Source organism: Fusarium pseudograminearum, chromosome 4 (assembly GCF_000303195.2).
Source record: "Fusarium pseudograminearum CS3096 chromosome 4, whole genome shotgun sequence".
Lineage (NCBI taxonomy): Eukaryota > Fungi > Ascomycota > Sordariomycetes > Hypocreales > Nectriaceae > Fusarium > Fusarium pseudograminearum.
In genome coordinates, this window is record NC_031954.1 from 6,634,818 (window position 1) to 6,651,484 (window position 16,667).

General features: G+C 48.4%; 8 protein-coding genes across 8 annotated transcripts; 4 read left to right on the top strand and 4 right to left on the bottom strand.

Annotated features, from left to right (window-relative positions):
- Positions 1–1,377: 1,377 nt before the first annotated feature.
- FPSE_07968 (uncharacterized protein) lies at positions 1,378–2,975 on the top strand (the record flags this gene model as incomplete). The annotated part of the gene is made up of 4 exons (XM_009261086.1): positions 1,378–1,461; positions 1,517–1,576; positions 1,624–2,343; positions 2,394–2,975. The coding sequence occupies 4 exons, from the start codon at positions 1,378–1,380 to the stop codon at positions 2,973–2,975; spliced, it is 1,446 nt and encodes a 481-aa protein (XP_009259361.1).
- Positions 2,976–3,136: 161 nt separating this feature from the next.
- Positions 3,137–4,029, bottom strand: FPSE_07967 (uncharacterized protein; the record flags this gene model as incomplete). Its single annotated transcript, XM_009261085.1, has 2 exons — positions 3,137–3,849; positions 3,957–4,029. 2 exons carry the CDS (start codon positions 4,027–4,029, stop codon positions 3,137–3,139), a joined length of 786 nt encoding a protein of 261 aa, XP_009259360.1.
- Positions 4,030–4,999: 970 nt separating this feature from the next.
- Positions 5,000–5,422, bottom strand: FPSE_07966 (uncharacterized protein; the record flags this gene model as incomplete). Its single annotated transcript, XM_009261084.1, has 4 exons — positions 5,000–5,055; positions 5,110–5,160; positions 5,278–5,307; positions 5,374–5,422. The coding sequence occupies 4 exons, from the start codon at positions 5,420–5,422 to the stop codon at positions 5,000–5,002; spliced, it is 186 nt and encodes a 61-aa protein (XP_009259359.1).
- A 984-nt stretch (positions 5,423–6,406) lies between these two features.
- Positions 6,407–7,521, top strand: FPSE_07965 (uncharacterized protein; the record flags this gene model as incomplete). The annotated part of the gene is made up of 2 exons (XM_009261083.1): positions 6,407–6,986; positions 7,037–7,521. The coding sequence occupies 2 exons, from the start codon at positions 6,407–6,409 to the stop codon at positions 7,519–7,521; spliced, it is 1,065 nt and encodes a 354-aa protein (XP_009259358.1).
- Positions 7,522–7,912: 391 nt separating this feature from the next.
- FPSE_07964 (uncharacterized protein) lies at positions 7,913–8,905 on the bottom strand (the record flags this gene model as incomplete). The annotated part of the gene is made up of 2 exons (XM_009261082.1): positions 7,913–8,617; positions 8,699–8,905. The coding sequence occupies 2 exons, from the start codon at positions 8,903–8,905 to the stop codon at positions 7,913–7,915; spliced, it is 912 nt and encodes a 303-aa protein (XP_009259357.1).
- Positions 8,906–9,690: 785 nt separating this feature from the next.
- Positions 9,691–10,247, top strand: FPSE_07963 (uncharacterized protein; the record flags this gene model as incomplete). Its single annotated transcript, XM_009261081.1, has 2 exons — positions 9,691–9,766; positions 9,817–10,247. 2 exons carry the CDS (start codon positions 9,691–9,693, stop codon positions 10,245–10,247), a joined length of 507 nt encoding a protein of 168 aa, XP_009259356.1.
- Positions 10,248–11,144: 897 nt separating this feature from the next.
- On the bottom strand, positions 11,145–12,275 carry FPSE_07962 (uncharacterized protein; the record flags this gene model as incomplete). The annotated part of the gene is made up of 5 exons (XM_009261080.1): positions 11,145–11,163; positions 11,226–11,438; positions 11,497–11,594; positions 11,693–11,897; positions 11,974–12,275. 5 exons carry the CDS (start codon positions 12,273–12,275, stop codon positions 11,145–11,147), a joined length of 837 nt encoding a protein of 278 aa, XP_009259355.1.
- Positions 12,276–14,281: 2,006 nt separating this feature from the next.
- On the top strand, positions 14,282–14,566 carry FPSE_07961 (uncharacterized protein; the record flags this gene model as incomplete). The annotated part of the gene is made up of 3 exons (XM_009261079.1): positions 14,282–14,311; positions 14,419–14,453; positions 14,515–14,566. 3 exons carry the CDS (start codon positions 14,282–14,284, stop codon positions 14,564–14,566), a joined length of 117 nt encoding a protein of 38 aa, XP_009259354.1.
- Between the last annotated feature and the right edge of the window lie 2,101 nt (positions 14,567–16,667).

The window sequence follows — 16,667 nt, forward strand, 5'->3', positions numbered from 1 at the left end:
CATTTCTAATCCTGACGGATTGTAGATCCCATAAAACTATGTGACATAGAATTGATGTCATGTTTACCAATACACGTTTTGTTTCGTTTCCAGTAACTTTTTTGATTATATTAGGTAGACTAAGATTCTCGTTTTCTAATGTTCGGCCCATGCCGTGCATTCATTCGGCAAGACTTTTCGATCAAATTACTGGCATAAGAACGAAGAACTTGCGCTTTCAGGTTGAAGCCATTACCATCGACTAAATTGTTTTTCTTTGTAGCATTAGTGTCACCCCATTAACGTACTTATTATGTGAGCGACTGATGGTTTTTCTCACAGATGTTGAAAAGATCTATATCTATACACATTTCTGTGCGGAGTTTCCAAAGGAACATATTTTTCATTGCTACCTAGTTACACGGCTACCTTGCGTAGTAAATTAGTTTTAGCTTCCTCTCTTAGAGATGTGTTTGATTATCCTTTGCTAGCTCTGAAACATCATATGCGATATGTGATCGACAAAACCTGCTGCTCTTCACCTTAGATATCCGCTAGCTAAATCAAACTTGCTTTTTGAACTGTCTTTGTTTCGAAGTTACTAATTTTAGTTGTGGCTTCTTAATGGCTCAGAACACGTCCGTCCAACGTCTAGAGAAACTGTATCATGCTTCTCGACGACAGGTTACGGTCGGCTTTACTCCTCTAACAACTTAAGTTCCACTTGCTGCTCACATAGGAGATAGTTAATACGAAGCCTATCAAATGAGCCAGGAAACCCTTCATGCAACTCGTCTTTAGTACTGCTACAACCTCATTAAGAACCATGGTCTAGTGTTACCGCAGTAACAATGGCATCTCGAAACGACATCAAATGTGTGATTTTGTACTTTCAACACACACTGTTCGAGGGAGCTTCACTTACCCTGTATCTGCGATCAATCATTACAGTCAAGACATTGCTTCATTCGGCATTGTACCACTATCACATAACACTGATCTTGTCTCAAGATTAAACTTTGGTGTCAGTCATATAGTCTGGTATTCGTCTCTATAGAGAAGCAAAACGTCCTTCATCTTGCCCAGGTAGTTGAGGTTGTAAGTGACGGTCATGTGACCGTGGAATTGAATGACGAAGGTTCCGGAATCGGTCCCACTAAATTCCAGCTCTGGCGTTGCTCGGCTTAGTGGGGACCTAGGAAAGGCAGGCAGGAGCCTCTTGCGTGAGCCTCGTCACTGAATCGACCAGCTTGGACTACCTGAACCAAACACGCCCCACGATATTTGACCCATTAGCATCAACACCACATATCTCCAATTCCCAAACCCGACTCCCTCAACACCAGCAGTACCAACAATTACATATCTTGAGGGACGCAGAACGCGAATAAAGCCACCATGTCTGACGGAGTTTTGAAGCCCGAGAAGGACTTCTCGAAGGAGGTTGATCAGCAGCTCCCTGAAGCTGAGAAGCTGGCTGCGGTGGGTGTTTGAGCTTCAAATTGCCAAGACGAGCTCCGACTGACATTTCATACAGTCAAACAACCTTCAAGGCGCCATTGAGAAGCTTGCTGCTCTCGAAAAGCAAACCCGACAAGTACGCTCTTGCGCTCTCGATCCTCTTCTCCGCTAATCCAGGAGCAGGCCTCCGATCTTGCATCAACATCACGAGTGCTGATTGCAATCGTTACACTATGCAAAAATGCAGGCGACTGGAGTCTCTTGAACGACCAGACCTTGGTCATGTCCAAGAAGCACAGCCAGCTTAAGCAAGCCATCACCAAGATGGTTCAGACCGTCATGGGCTTCCTCGACGACACACCCGACCTTCAGACCAAGCTCTCCGTCATCGAAACCCTACGAACAGTCACAGAGGGCAAGATCTTTGTTGAAGTCGAGCGAGCTCGTGTCACCAAGATTCTTTCTGATATCAAGAAGAAGCAGGGTGACCTCAAGTCCGCCACCGAGATTCTTTGCGAGCTACAAGTCGAGACTTTTGGATCCATGGACCGAAGGGAGAAGACTGAGTTTATTCTGGCCCAGGTTGAGCTATGCATTGAGAGCGAAGATTGGACACAGGCCGCCATTCTTGGTCGCAAGATTAGCACCCGATACCTTTCTCGCAAGCCTAAGAAGACAGCCGAGCAAATCGAGAAGGAGCAAAAGGAGCGAGAGAAGAAGATCGCCCGCGGCGAGGAGGTACCCGAGGAGAAGGAAGACGACACAACCGACCTCAAGCTGCGATACTATGAGCAGCAAATCATTCTTGCCAAGCACGAGGAGAAGTACCTCGATGTCTGCAAGCACTACCGCCAGGTTTTGGACACAGAAGCTGTTGAGGAGGATCCAGCCAAGCTTCGCCCTGTATGTTTATCACTTCTAGCACCAAGCAGGCTTACTAATATCCATCACAGGTCCTTCAGCGTATCATCTACTTCGTCATCCTAGCTCCCTATGACAATGAGCAGCACGATCTCCTTCACCGAATTCACAAAGACACGCGTAACTCAGAAGTCCCGGCGGAAGCCGAACTTCTGCGACTTTTTACTGTGCACGAGTTGATGCGATGGCCCGAGATTTCTAAGAGATTTGGACCTCACCTCTGCAGTACCGACGTCTTTGACGTGCAGCCTGGCCAGTCTTCAGATGACAAGGCACATAAGCGATGGCAAGATTTCCGAAAGCGAGTGATCGAGCACAACGTGCGAGTCGTTGCTAAGTACTACACTCGCATCCAGATGAGCCGTCTTACGCAACTACTGGATTTGACCGAGGACGAGACTGAGAAGTACATCAGCGAGCTTGTGACTTCCAAGACCGTTTATGCCAAGATTGATCGACCCGCACGAATCGTCAACTTTGCTAAGCCTCGAGATGCTGACGATGTTCTCAACGAATGGAGTCACAACATGAAGAGCCTTCTGGGCCTGCTCGAGAGAATTGATCATCTCATCACCAAGGAGGAGATGATGGCGCGGATTCAGCCTGCCAAATAAGAGTTCGGAGTAATGGATAGAGCGGTTTATCATCATGACGGTATGGGTATTCTGTATTATACAGGTTAGATAGTCCCCAGGATGAGGATATATGACATGACATTCAGTCTACTTGAGTCTATCTATTTGCAGTCTATATGTACCATCTAAACAGTCCGTAATTACAGCTCCGCCTTGGGCTCTTTGTCTTGACCATGCTCCTTAATAAAACCAGCCAGTGGTGCTGCCCATTGTTTGTTCACAGGTACGTGATGGCCTCCAGGGTGGATAAGCACGAGAGGGTTCTCGCAACGATCTGAAAGTGCGCGACTTCGGTTTTCATCAACTACTGTGTCAAGACTGCCTACGAAATGCAGCGTGGGGGTCTTGATCTTGGGCTCAAAGCAAAACTGTAGTGAGTCAGGAGTTGCCCAGAAGCCCGAGTAACACACAGCGAACTTGAGAGGGTTTCCAGAGTTTGCCTCCCTCAACCCCCTCGCCCAGTTTCCCTCCTTGCCCTCTGGTACAGCCCGCTCCGGCTCCATGGCTGCTGCAACGAGAGCAGCCATGGCAGCACCTTGACTGAAGCCGCACACCGCATCGATGCCTTCCGAGTCACGAATAGCCTGTGCGACGGTAGCCATTCCCTCGTCTAGCAGACGGTAGTTCCCAGAAGTTTCATCCTTGCGCCACCAAGCCCAGGTGTCAGGCTGGTAGTCCTCGGCCTGCGGCTCCTCAGGAGGTTGATAGCCGGGAATGTCTTCCGGGCTAAGCCGACTGGGACCCGTAGCATAGAGAAAGACGGGGAGAAGTGAGATAGGGTTAAGAAGCTTGACGATGGTTTTCTCTAGTGCGCGAGTCTTGGCACGGAAGAGTTCGCCGGACTGTGTGAAGCCTGGTGAATGTCAGTGAGTGAGTTTTGAGATGTTATGGGCTAGTCTGAGGTATGACGATTGACATGCATGCAGATCTGCAGCCTTTATGTATGCATATTGAACTTACCGTGAAGCATAAGAATCTTAACCTCCTTCTTTCCTCCATTGCCGTTGGCCTTGGTTGTTGGTGTGGCAGTCATTGTAGATAAGCAAACTCTGAACAAAGAGGACGGAAATCTGAAAGATGAGACTCTTCTGGTTGAAGTTGCGGTAGTAATCGGTCTAGCGGCAGAAAATATGCCAACGAGCAAACGCATCTAAGGGGGAAAAGACGGAGTTCTGGTGAGTGAGGCGGACTTAAATCGGTATTGTAAGAGGTTGTTTCGCCGTATGAGTCGACGACGTGGAGTGAGTGCACGTAGCGATAACAATGATTTGTCAGAAGAGGTCTTCCTAAGGGCGTCGGGCCGTTGCTTCAACATATCATGCTTCATCCCCACCAAAACAATGCTTTGCTCTGAAAACCCTTGATCAAGGGTGTATCCTGTTCTATACATAGGATGTCATATTGATGAAAACGTATTGCCTACTATGCATTCATAATTTCACATTCACGCCCACTGATGTCACTGTATGCACTATGCATGACGTTCAAATTGGTTAAACTTTATTATATAAGGCTAATCAACATATCCCAATATGAAGTAGAAAGTGGTATTGCATTGTCACTCATTGAATCATAAAATGGAAACAAAATGAATCATGTGGCCATGATGATGGACCGCTACATCCACAAGAGCGTAATCGCCAGTATGTCGCGGTGAGTATTGGGCCATAGTTTATCTTCCTTGAACAAAAATAGAAATAAACCACGGAGCATGATGGTAGATTTCAGAGTGAGTCAAGGGGTTTTTTACATGTCACATAGCCAGACTGATTCCTGATTCCTGATTCCTGATTCCCAGCACGTTCGAACATCCGGATCTTTTGAGCGTATTCGTTGCTGCCGACTGCACCCGTGGGTAAGTCGTACAGATCGTTGTATAGGTCAATTAAGCCCCTTTTGCGATTCTATGATACAGTTCCATCTCGTGGGCCCTAACCTCGCGTTCGAGCGGATCGATTATGCTTGCCGGCTTGGACGAAATCCATTTTCCCATTCCCAATATCTTAGTGGCCACCAGTTTTGGCGTTAGGGTTGCGGGGGTCGTTCTTGAACTCGGCGGCTGTTATATCTGGTCAATCGTAGTTCTGGGCAACTCATTTTATAGGGATCGTACAGTTCATCATGGCGTTCTGGGCGGAGTTGACACCGTAGGCAATGACAACACCTGTATCCGAGTTAATTGCTGTCCATATCTCATCGATGTATCAATCGAAATCGGGAGCGCGGGGAAAAGCTCGGGGGGAGCGCGAATTCGTCGGGCGAGCTGTGCAATTAGACGTACCGGCGGCGAAGAAAGGCCAGTAAGGCTTCACTGTAGGGAAGAGTCAGCGGGACAGATTCGCGATGGCGCAGTCGGGAGGATCGCAATTGAACGTACAGAAGGGAGCGTTGAACTTCTTGAGGGGTTGAACACCGAGCCAAGACATGATGACGGATTTCGTGAGTATCGCGGGAGGCAGGTTCGGTTTGATGGACTTGGACGTCGGCAACGGGTGCTTTGAGATTGAGATTGCTACAGAACGAGCCTTTTTCCGAACGACAGACCCAGCAAAGCTCCGAGCGGGTTCTGCCGAAGCCGAGCCCGGATGATTTTCTGTATGCCTCAATTCTGAGGCTTCATATTTCTGGTTTGAGACTGGCTGAGTCAGAAAATACGTACTCTTGTCAGAGCTGAGGAACAGCAAGCCCAACCGAACCCCGCATTCTTATGGCGCGCTAAGCTTTTACACGTGATGCCCGGTGGAGTGACATCATCAGATAGCTCCTAGAGCTCCAGCTTTAAGAAGGTAGTGTACGTACTGCTGAACCTTTACGTCTTGTCCCCTTATATCTCTCAATTAAATCAGCCTATTCTGCCATTGTTCAGAATCTGTACTCGTCATAAACAAAACAACCGAAAAAAAACTCACCCAAAAAGTGCGGGGTGAAGTCAATTATACATTCCTGGGCGTGCAACCGAAAAGCCGTTCCGTCCCTCCAACTCTCGGCCGCCCAATCGTCCACCTGCTACGCCCTCCTTACCTTTACCAGGGCAATCTCAACCCAGAACTGCCTCTGATACCACCTTTGCGCTTAAACGCCTGCCTTCCCGCTTCTGCTGTGCTCTGCCCGCACCAAACGACCAGCCTTTGTTTTGGTTGCCACCAATTGTGCCGCATCTGACCTTCTGCTTCCGCTCTATTACTACATACCTCGTCTAAATCCTCGGTGTATTTCCTTGTTTCAGCATCTCCCCCTGTCTCTCACGCACGACTCCAACGTTGATCTCCGACGTTGTTACTCCCTGAAAGATCGCCCGCATTCCCCCCCGCGCCTTGTGTCAGCTTTTATTAGATACACATTGCGCCTCATCAGCTTAAAAGAGACTTTGCACTTTTACTCCTCAATACCTCTTTATCACACCTCCGAAAATGTTCAGTCGCCAGTTCGCACGCGCCGCTACTGTCACTCCGCGCACCGGCGTGCGAGCTCTGAGCTCAACTGCTGTCCTTGGCGGTCGCACCCCTTCCATTGGAGATGTCAACCCTACACACGCAGAGGTCGACAAGTTTAGCAAGAAGCAGAAAGAATTTCGTGAGCACTTGGTAGAAGCACAGAAGAAGCGAGAAGCCAGTTCGTTGCCCTCCCATCCGCAGCCTGCTAACGTTCCGTTCGCCAAGTCGGACGAAAGCTCACAGAATGACCATGCAGGACAAACCGAAGAGGCTAAAGAACCCGAGCCATCCCGTAAGGCGGGCCCTTTGACGAATCTCATTTACGGCACCAAGGAGGGTCGCGAGCTCGATGCCCAGCTTGAAGCAAGCTTCAGCCAGGTCCTTGCCCGTGGCAAGTACGTCCACTCAATTGTTCAACACGAAGTCAAGCACGACAAGGTTGACGAATATGTCGCGCTCGTCGGCAAGTGGTATCCCAAGATGGCGAATGCCCCAGAGAACAAGGTGAATCTGGTCGGAAGCTGGAGGACAGAGGTCGGCGATTGCGATACCTTTGGTAAGTACAAGTCAATTTCGCACAGCTTTCCGGTCGCTAACCATAGAAAGTCCATATTTGGGAGTACCAAAAGTACGAGGGTTACCACCAGTCTCGATACAACATGACACACCACCCTGAGTTTTCCGAGTTCGACAGCAAGCTCAAGGGCTTAATTACCAGCAAGAAGATCTCCCTCATGCAAGAGTTCTCCTTCTGGCCAACAACCCCTCCACGATCGCTGGGTGGCATCTTTGAACTACGCTCATACACATTGCACCCTGGCAACTTGCTTGAGTGGGAGACACACTGGCGACGAGGACTCAAGGCTCGGCGTGAGGTTATGGAAGGTGTTGGTGCTTGGTTCGTTCAGATTGGCGACCTCAACACTGTCCACCACCTATGGCAGTTTGCCAATTTGGAGGAGCGCCGCAACCGTCGCGAGCAGAGCTGGCAGGTTGAGGGATGGAGCGACACTGTCCACAAGACAGTGCCTCTCATCCAGAGCATGAAGTCCAAGATTCTTGTTCCCATGCCTTGGTCTCCTGTCCGATAAAGGCTTGGAAACGGTCCTGTTGGCGATGTCTTATATGGGTCTCTGGTTGATGAAGCATGGGTCATTGGACTGGACATAGGTTATGTCCGAGAAGTTTCACTGCATAGTTGATTTCTTTTGAATTGGGGTTCTTACAGGTTTAGCCAAGGAGTGAGGAAACGTGGATCACGGATTACATGTACAAATGTATTATTTGTTTCTACAAACTCAATGAAACTAGAATCACCTCCAGATTTGAGGGCCAAGAATGTGATAAACCAAAGGTCCATGAATATTACCTGAGTAAAGCGAATCTAAGAAATTATAACCAATAATAGTCGCTTCCACTACAACGCCGGGGTATCCAATCAATTTACATGCAAAGCCGCTCACATGGCCTTTTCCCTCTTTGCTAGGAGTCTACGCTCAGGACCTCTGCGATGTTCCTTCGTGCTTGACCAAGCATGTGACTGAGGTAGTTAAGCTTGGACTGGATGGATATGAGGCTCGGATCTGCACTTTCGACGCGCACCTTTTCCCGGACATAGACTTCCTGAACATCATTGCTATCCACGCCAGCAGCCGACGATCCTGGCTCCGGGGTATGGCGGGCGCTGCCCCGCTTCGAGTCACCAACACCAGACCCCTGCGTGTTGTAGCGGAATATGGTGTCCATCTCGTCATGCTCCAAACGACGGACAGTTCCGAATGCTAAACCAAGTTTCGTGCCAAAATGGACAGGGGCATGGACGGGTTCGAGGGCACGTAGCCAGAGAATTATACTACTTTCTTGTAATCCGAGGTAGAAGCTGAGGTTCGGTCCGATCGAAGGGTTAAACTGGTGCGACGGACATGAGCACATCTGCCAAGCAGGATCTGAATCCGTCAAGGGAGGGCCTTTGAGAAGAATTGAAGAGTCGTTGATAGAGTCGGCGAGAATGCTTAGAGTAGAGGCGAGAGAGCGGGCGTCCTGTGGCCTGGACAAGGTTATGGCGAGTAGGTCGATGGATTGGTTGAGATGGTTATGCAAAGCATCAAGACCCTGTATATGAATGACCTCGTTTTGCGATAGCGATAGCGTCTGTGGGGGTATTGTTCGAAGCTGAAGATGTATTGCCTGCGATCAAAAGGCGTCAGCTTGAAACGAGAGGCTGGCGCAGCTTGCGACGGAAGCACGGGGTTCAATGGATATCCTTACGCCTTTGACGATTCGAGTGCCAACACGCGTGAGCGTTCCCTTTACTTTCTCGTTGCGCGGCGTGCTCATGACGAGAGTGCTGCCGGGATCGATGGGCGCGAGGAGCGCATAACAATCCTCAAGGCCATGTTTAAGATCGCGACAGAGCTCGAGCGTTTCCTTGACGATCCAATCTAACTCGCGCGCCTTGTCAAAGTAGATCAGCATAGTGTCCAGTGTTTCAATTCCTTCGCTTTGCGCAAATCGAGAGGGTTTCGAAGTACCTGGCTTTCCGAGGCTTTAAGCCTGAGCTGATCGGGAGAGACGGGAGGCCAGATTGCAATGGACATGATGAGCGGGTGCCTAGCTGGTGAGTCCTGGATATTCAATAGTGTAGGCAGCCATCAAGCTGGTGTTGTATAGTGAAGTGATGTTGAGCTCTGGACAAGTTGGATTTTGAGGAATGGCCCCAAGGGGACTGAGTCCAGGTGAGCTTTGCGCCTGGAAGTGACGTCTTTCTGTCGCGGGTCGTTGCTACGCTAAGGAGTTAAGGGTGCAGATAGCTGCGCCACACGTGGCGGTGATATAAGTTACCTCCCATTTTGAATCGTCTTGGGAGTGAGGAATAAGAGTGAGGAAATGGAATGCGTTATAGATTGGGACAATGTTTAATGAATTGAACTATTTTGAATCCAGGAATTTATGTTTTGTTGTTTATGGCTTTGAACCTTCCTATATACACCATCGCGGGTAGTGGGGTGAACGTATCTCAAGAAACTTTCATCCATAAGATTTTCTACTCTTCAACTATCGTCAACTATTCATCCCAATCAAACATACCAAAACTTGACCGAATATACAAAAAAACAGCCAGAATCAGCGGGGATCTTGAATAACTAGAACCTAAATCTCTGTGGGCCGCTAGCCTTACTGTGTCCTAAGTTCTGATCAAGACTCACTCATCTGCCTACCACTCGCCTTCAGGCAATCATACCTCACAACAAATTAGCACGATGGCCTCAAATGAGGTTAACAACGCCCCTAAGCAGGTCCATGGCACACACACCAAGCTACCGGCGATCTCAAAAGGTATAAACTCCCACAATGTGCCACGGATAACGGCACTAACACTTCTGCAGGCGCCCGTGTCGAAAAGCGCCCCCTAACCAGGCGCCAGGCTCCAGCATCATCCAAATCCCGGATTATCTACGTGTCTTCTAAAACGCCTTTCATGGCAGCTGTCAAGCGCGTCCGCAAGCAGCTCGATGCCTCGCTAAAGAAGACTGACGCGGCACCAAAGCACACGTCGCTGCACGCGCGTGTCGAGGGTCTTAAGCGGACTGCTGGCGGTGCAAGCGACGGTGGTGTGGTGACACTTCTGGGTACTGGAAAAGCAATCGAGAAGACGCTTTCCCTTGCAGGCTGGTTTGAGCAGGAGGGGGACTGCGAGGTGGAGATCAAGACGGGCACTGTTGGCACCATAGATGATGTGGTGGCCGAAGGCGACGAGGAGGACGAGAGCCGTCTGAGGAAGCTCAACTGTTTGGAGGTCCTGATTAAGCTCAAGTGAGATAGCTCCGCAGGTAACGGTGATAAGGGATCTAGGTGCACGACAGCATGGGCGTGTCGCATCCGATCTACCAGGTCAGTTACCTTGCATATGCAAATCCTTGCTTTGGTGTTGGCATTGTACTCTCGCTGACAGCTATACCGATTCAGTCTCGAGAACTAAAACAAATTCCACGGCGTCCGAGTCGGAAGACACGGATATGCAAGCATGATCCACAGGACCAAGGTCGAATCTGACAGTATCGAGATCCCAAAGCTGAGTCGAGTCTGTTGGTGGACGAGTTAGAAGGACCTTTGGAAGACGGCCGATCCGGATGATCTGGGTTGGCTTTGCGAAACGGTGATTATGAATCAATCAAATCAAAGGCCGTCTGACATATGGCCAAAATCCTAATGGCTGATAGGAGTTGGGCATGATTGGACGGGAATTGTATCTCGAGTATTTGGCTTAAAATAGCCGCCAGGAAGAAGTGGATGGTGGTTGCTTGTTAATCCATGAAGAAATCCTTGTTCGATTCGGGCATTGTATAAAACTGGGCAGTGAGATTGACTGCTTATATGAGACCGGAATCGAATGCACTCGGAAGTGTTGAATATTATTATAAATCGTGGCGCTAAATATCTGTAGTTTTGAATAGGCAGGTGATCATGATCACTTTGTCGTTGTGCCTAAATGGGGAAGAAGAAGAGATGACAAAATCACAAGAACATCTACGCCTCTCAATGCATCGTTCAGTCCTATTCATTCCTTTCCTTTCCACGTGCCGGTCAAAACTTGACGCGGGTGTCAAAAATCCCAACTCCTGTTGTCCTGTGTTGCGCCGGAGGTCCGCTAAACCCCATATGCAATGCTTTAAGTCTGTCCTTTCTCAACTTCTTTTCGGTTGTGACGGAGATTTTATGTAACACGGTAGGCACTGCGTATTGTGGTTAGCTACCTATATGCTCATGTGGTTTGAGCGATGAGTCAAAGACTTACTCGATAACCAAGTGTTCGCCACGCCAGGCACCACTGGCGACCCATAATCCACAGTTGACAATCTCGGCGTATCGCTTGTCGGACGTCTTGAAAGTCGCGAACATGCGGAAGCCGTAGCGTCGTGGGTCGATATCCTTTGGTGCCTTGGGGCTTAATAGAGTGTCAAGCACGTCTGCGGGTCCTGAGAGGGAACCTCGCGTGCGCATTTCAAGTCTAGTTCACTTAGTCAGTACCCGATCATGATTGGCTCGTCAACGGGAGAATGACTTACAGTGCGGGCTGTTCATCGCTTGTCTGAATTACAAAGGCACCCTCAACAAGTCTCATGGGTCGAAAACCGCGTGCTTGACCAAGATCATAACCGCCTGCCTATAAACCACACATAACATCCTCCTCAGTCAGCCACGGATTTAATAATAGCGCAGGATGTATCAAATCAGAGGGTTAGAGGGAAAATAAAAACGTACAATGACGCGGCCGTGGCCAAATGATCCGGACCATACTCCGGCTGCAACGGTAGTGATTTCTTTGGTATTGCCTGAATCCACATGAACAGCGTCTTGGTTCAAACGGACAGCAATTCTGAAATCGAAATCGAGAGCTGGCATCGGAAAGGCGAGTCCCGGACAGGGAAAATGGTTTAGAGAACGTTGACAAGCCTCTTCGACAGTTCTACAACCAACCAAATTACAGTCAGCAATTCATTCGACATCCACTAATAAATTGTGCAATTGCTTGGAAAACTTACTTGCCAGGTCCCTCTCGACATTCGCGCTCAGCCTGGACCCTGTATAAGAGACCTCCATCATTGAAACAGCCGCTTCCGCTTCCGCTTGATGAGCTCTCGTTACAAAATTGCTGTGCGTGTGTCGCGGGTGTTTGCATTGGTGGTATCCGAGTATCCCACTCGGCGGGTATGTGCTGTGGTGGAAATGCGGATTGTTGTTGGAGAAAGGGTCCCGAGTGAGGCATGCATGTCGACTCAGAAACGTCGGTGGGAGCGGTGCTCGTAGGCAGTGAAAAGGATAAAGTCTCGGTTTCGGTGGCCATTTTCAGGTTATGTATATATAGATGTATGTGGTGTGGTGTAGTTGGTGTGAGTATCTGATGGGTCAGACGCACTCGGGCTGTCTTTATGTCGTTTTTAGATAATAAAAGTATTGACGTCTTATGATATCATTCAAATATGTCGATCTGTTAATTTCGATAAAATGGAAAATCTCTCGAGTCGAAAAGTAATAGAATTCCGGCCGAGCTGTGGCTATTTATTGATGGGATTTTGATGGCGGGAAGCGGCGACTAATAAATGGTCCCCCAGTCGGCTCTTTCTTGGCTTGGCTTGTGTAAGCGGTTTTGGGATGGAGTCAGTCTTGGTGTCCGTGTTGTCGCAATTCCCGAACGCCGACGGCAAAGCTTATTAAATGAAGTCGTCCTTTTCTTTTTTCTCGTGTTGATAATATGTTGACTGTTGATATAACCAGTTTAGATTGGATGAAGCAAATAGATAAACAAGAAAGGAAGTGAGTATCGGGAGAGGGTTGGGCAGATAGGTAGGGTAAATCAAGGTATTTAAACCACCCGAGGCCGGATAACGAGATCCATTAATATTAGGTACCTCCTACTCCTACTCCTACAACACAGTACATGTACAGACAGCTTGGCTTGGCTTGGGGGCATAAGGCGCGCGCCAAACGTAACTACCTCTCAGCTGTGGTGCAATGGGGTCCAGCAAGGGCGTAGCTGTTTTTGTCATGCTTGCAAATCTCGCGAGGCACTGGGAAGGCCCTAGGCATTGTACAGCGCACAGCACAGTGCAGTCCTATACCTTAGTAGGTAGCGGGAAATGTCAGAGTTTCCAGACTGAGGTATGGACCAAAAGCCCAATTACAGATCAATCATTTGGTTATATCCGCGGCTTTAGAGGGCGCGCCCCGGACGAAAGACATGAAAAGGTGGGTAATCGCCGATCGTGGTGGAGATATGTTAAGAAAACGACCCGACCGCGCGGAAGATTACTCGCTTTGTGGTTAGCACACTAACTAACTGCCTGCCATGGACTTCAAACTTGGATACTGCTAGTCTTTCCAGATCTTGATTTCAATACTTAATCTGTAATCGGTATCTCTCATGTTCCATCTCGGGTCGGAATCTCCTTTTCTGTCAAGCCTTGGAAATGGTGGTGGCAGTATTCTCACATCAAAGTTTCCATCATTAATTCGCTGGGGCTTTGCAGGGCTTAAGTCCGCCTGCGAGCGGGGCGTTGTTCACTATTTCTTAGGTCACTATTCGGCAGTCTCGGACAATGTACAACAACCGAGAGCCCGGAGGTGTGGCAAGCACGAGCTGTAGTTTTAGAGGGCATTACTAAACCATTTTGCACCGCAAGAGCTCTAATCAGACAGGTTTAACTATTCGAAGAATGTCAGCTAAGGCGTATTCCAACGATTCCTTGGAAGTTGGTTTAAAAACGGCTTTCTGTGGCTGTTTGCAAGTCCGCTACAACTCTCTTTCCCGCCATGTCGGAGGTGAAAAGGGAGCTGACAAATTAAACGCTGGTTCAACGTTAATTCCACAAACATCAGCTTCTACCCGAAGCGGAATTAAGACTGGATATGATGCATATGCCCCAGTGGCCCAGTCCCAGTCCCCGTCTGTCATCATGACCTGGCAGATCACTACAGCCCAATATTAGCATACAATTCAGCCTGTGCGAGATGACTTGGACTCATGATAGCCAACAACGCCAGCTCAATGTTTACATCCATCACGCATGATTGACATACAGATCCTCGAGTGTCACAACAGCTCCCTTCGGCACTGCACTTGGTGCGGGGGCCGAACTGTCATGTTTGGTTGGGCTCATCATGATTACTCTGACCCCCCTCCATCAAGGCTGACAGCCATTCATGAAACGATGTAGGTACAATGCATCTTACATACATTCATCTAAATCCTTCAACGATCAACTGCCAAAATCAAAGTTTAAACAGCGCTTCGATTAGATAAGACCACGGACTTTACAGAGTACAGACAGGGAGATACGGCCTGCCATCGACATGATATACCGCAAGCCAGAGGTTACTGTTGTATGTCACTCGCTGTCTACTAGGGCGCCCTTTCGCTTCGTGATTCCGAATTCCGACACCTCTCCCTGGTAAATTATATTCGTCTAGCGAGCTTTCAGCTTATACAGGTTTGGCTTATGGGATCTAGATTGACAAGGAGAGTGTAAGTGCGCCTCTATGAGGCATTTGCTGAAAAAGTATCAACCTCTTTGGTACTTTGTCAGCAAAATGGCTGTATTTGAAAATGAATGGATTCCAGCTGACAGCTACTTTTGAAACATTTACAATGTTCGTCAGGCGCATGGAATTATACGAGAGTTCTGGAGCTATTGACCCAGCCAGTAAGATTTCTCATCATAAATCGTTGGTAAGCACTGCTGTTATACAGAACCAACAGCAACTCTAAATAAATACTTTACCGACTTATCACAAATACCCTGTAAATTTTTTAGATTAACAATCCTCGTTTCTGATAACAACAATACTTGGCAATATCGCCAGCGCCAACTGATGCCTTTGAACACGGCCTAGTCTTTCTCATATACACAGGTAGAAACTATAGATTTCTGGGACCACAAACAGTAATCACATACTTTGGATGACGCCTCTCTAACATCCCAGCATCAATCAAACATCGCACATCTCCTGTACCTGAAAGCTCGCTAAGTGCCGAAATCCCGTCAGTGACGAGGCCAGAAGGCTCGGCACTTAGGACCGAGAAGAGAAGAGGTGTTGCCCGGCGGTGTATTGTTTGCTCAAGTCTCTACGCGAAACACATACCGAGTCGCAAGTTGCTGCCATTTTGGCGGCTACACAAGATCTGGTGCATCCATGTCATGCCAGAAGCCAAAATATTCTCTTTTCTCCCATGACGAAAGGGTTTGTTTTCCTCTCAGGGGTTCTGTGCCCAGGATCCCCCCTATTACTCCGCTCTTTATAGACGATCATGGTCCTTTGATCGCCGACACGCAAGCTGGTATCCATTATTTGCAACAGGCACGTTTCGAGAAGAGCTGTAACAGAAAAGCTCCGCCAATGTTTGGCCTCCAAGCCCCTGTTCTGGGCCTGTTTCGGATACTTCGACGCAACGCTAGAAAAGGCTTGTTCAAATGCTTGTTCTGCTACTTTATTTCCTGACTGGTCGGCTGTCCTTGGTAAAGATTTCGAGATCAGCGAGATGCTTTCGCTTGGTGAGACGAATTGCGATCCAGGAGAGATGCACAGCCGGGCAAACAGCAGCTTGCGCACCCTGCTGGTTTTGGAGTGTAATTTGAGCAATCTACAGATATCTTTGAGCGGTAAGCAGGGACATCACATTGCACCATTTTGGTTCCCATGTGCGTCAGTGAGTATCCATCGAGATGTTCATTGTAACTTGACTCGAGTCAAATGAGCTGCTGGTGCATTGTCGTTTCAACACATGCTTAGGCTGAGCTTGGTGGACAGAGGAATCTGTGGTCAAATGAATTGGCTGATTGGTTAGTCCGTACTTGTAAACTCCCTTTTCCCTTGGCGATAGAATCTTGTTGACAGGTATTACACCCGTTATAGGATATTAAGTCCGATTAGATTACTTTAGGTGGTTTAGAGGCGTAGAGATCTCAATCCCTACCAACCTAAGCACACACTAACTGCGGCTCGTGCGTTGCATCGTTCTAAGAAAAGGGACGGACGGCTCCTTCCACATGCTGACTACCAATTCTCCTTACATCAAATCTACTAAGAAAACGGAAGTTCAAGTTGCGGCGGCAGTGCGGCAACTCGCTGATGAGATCAAAGTGTCATCTAGTTTCAGGGGTAGTTCAATATCAAAGATACTTGTTAGTTAGCGTAACAAGGCGGTGCATTCTTGTCACCCTTATTGTGTTTGACCTTGTCCAATGTGCAAGTTTAGCAGTCGTCAGTTCTTTCCTCCTCGATGTTATACATCCTTGATGATACTAGCCGTGCCTTCCTCAGGTAAGTGTACCCAAAAATAATTGTCCAGTCAGGGTCTCTCCACGTTCCACGTAATTGTATGCGTGGAGGCGAGACCCGAGTTTCCATTCTTCCCTGCTGAGAAGTTCTCAATTAAATGGTTTTCCTCTTGAAATAACCTTCAACATCGCCCTATCTACCTTTACCTTCACCTATCGCATTCGAATACCGCACGAGCCTGGACTACGGATACTACCTAACACGAGGATAACGGTCTTTCATTTTGACCACTCCGCTTATTGGCCCAATTCAACACAAGCATCTCAGCAGCTCCGCTTTGCGACAGCGCCGTTGGTGAGCTTACTGCGCAGCTGCAGTAGCATATCGAAATAATTGGATTGCGCCGCGACCTCATTTTGTTCAGGGTCCATTCTGCAGTCCTTCCTCAACTTGGAACTTG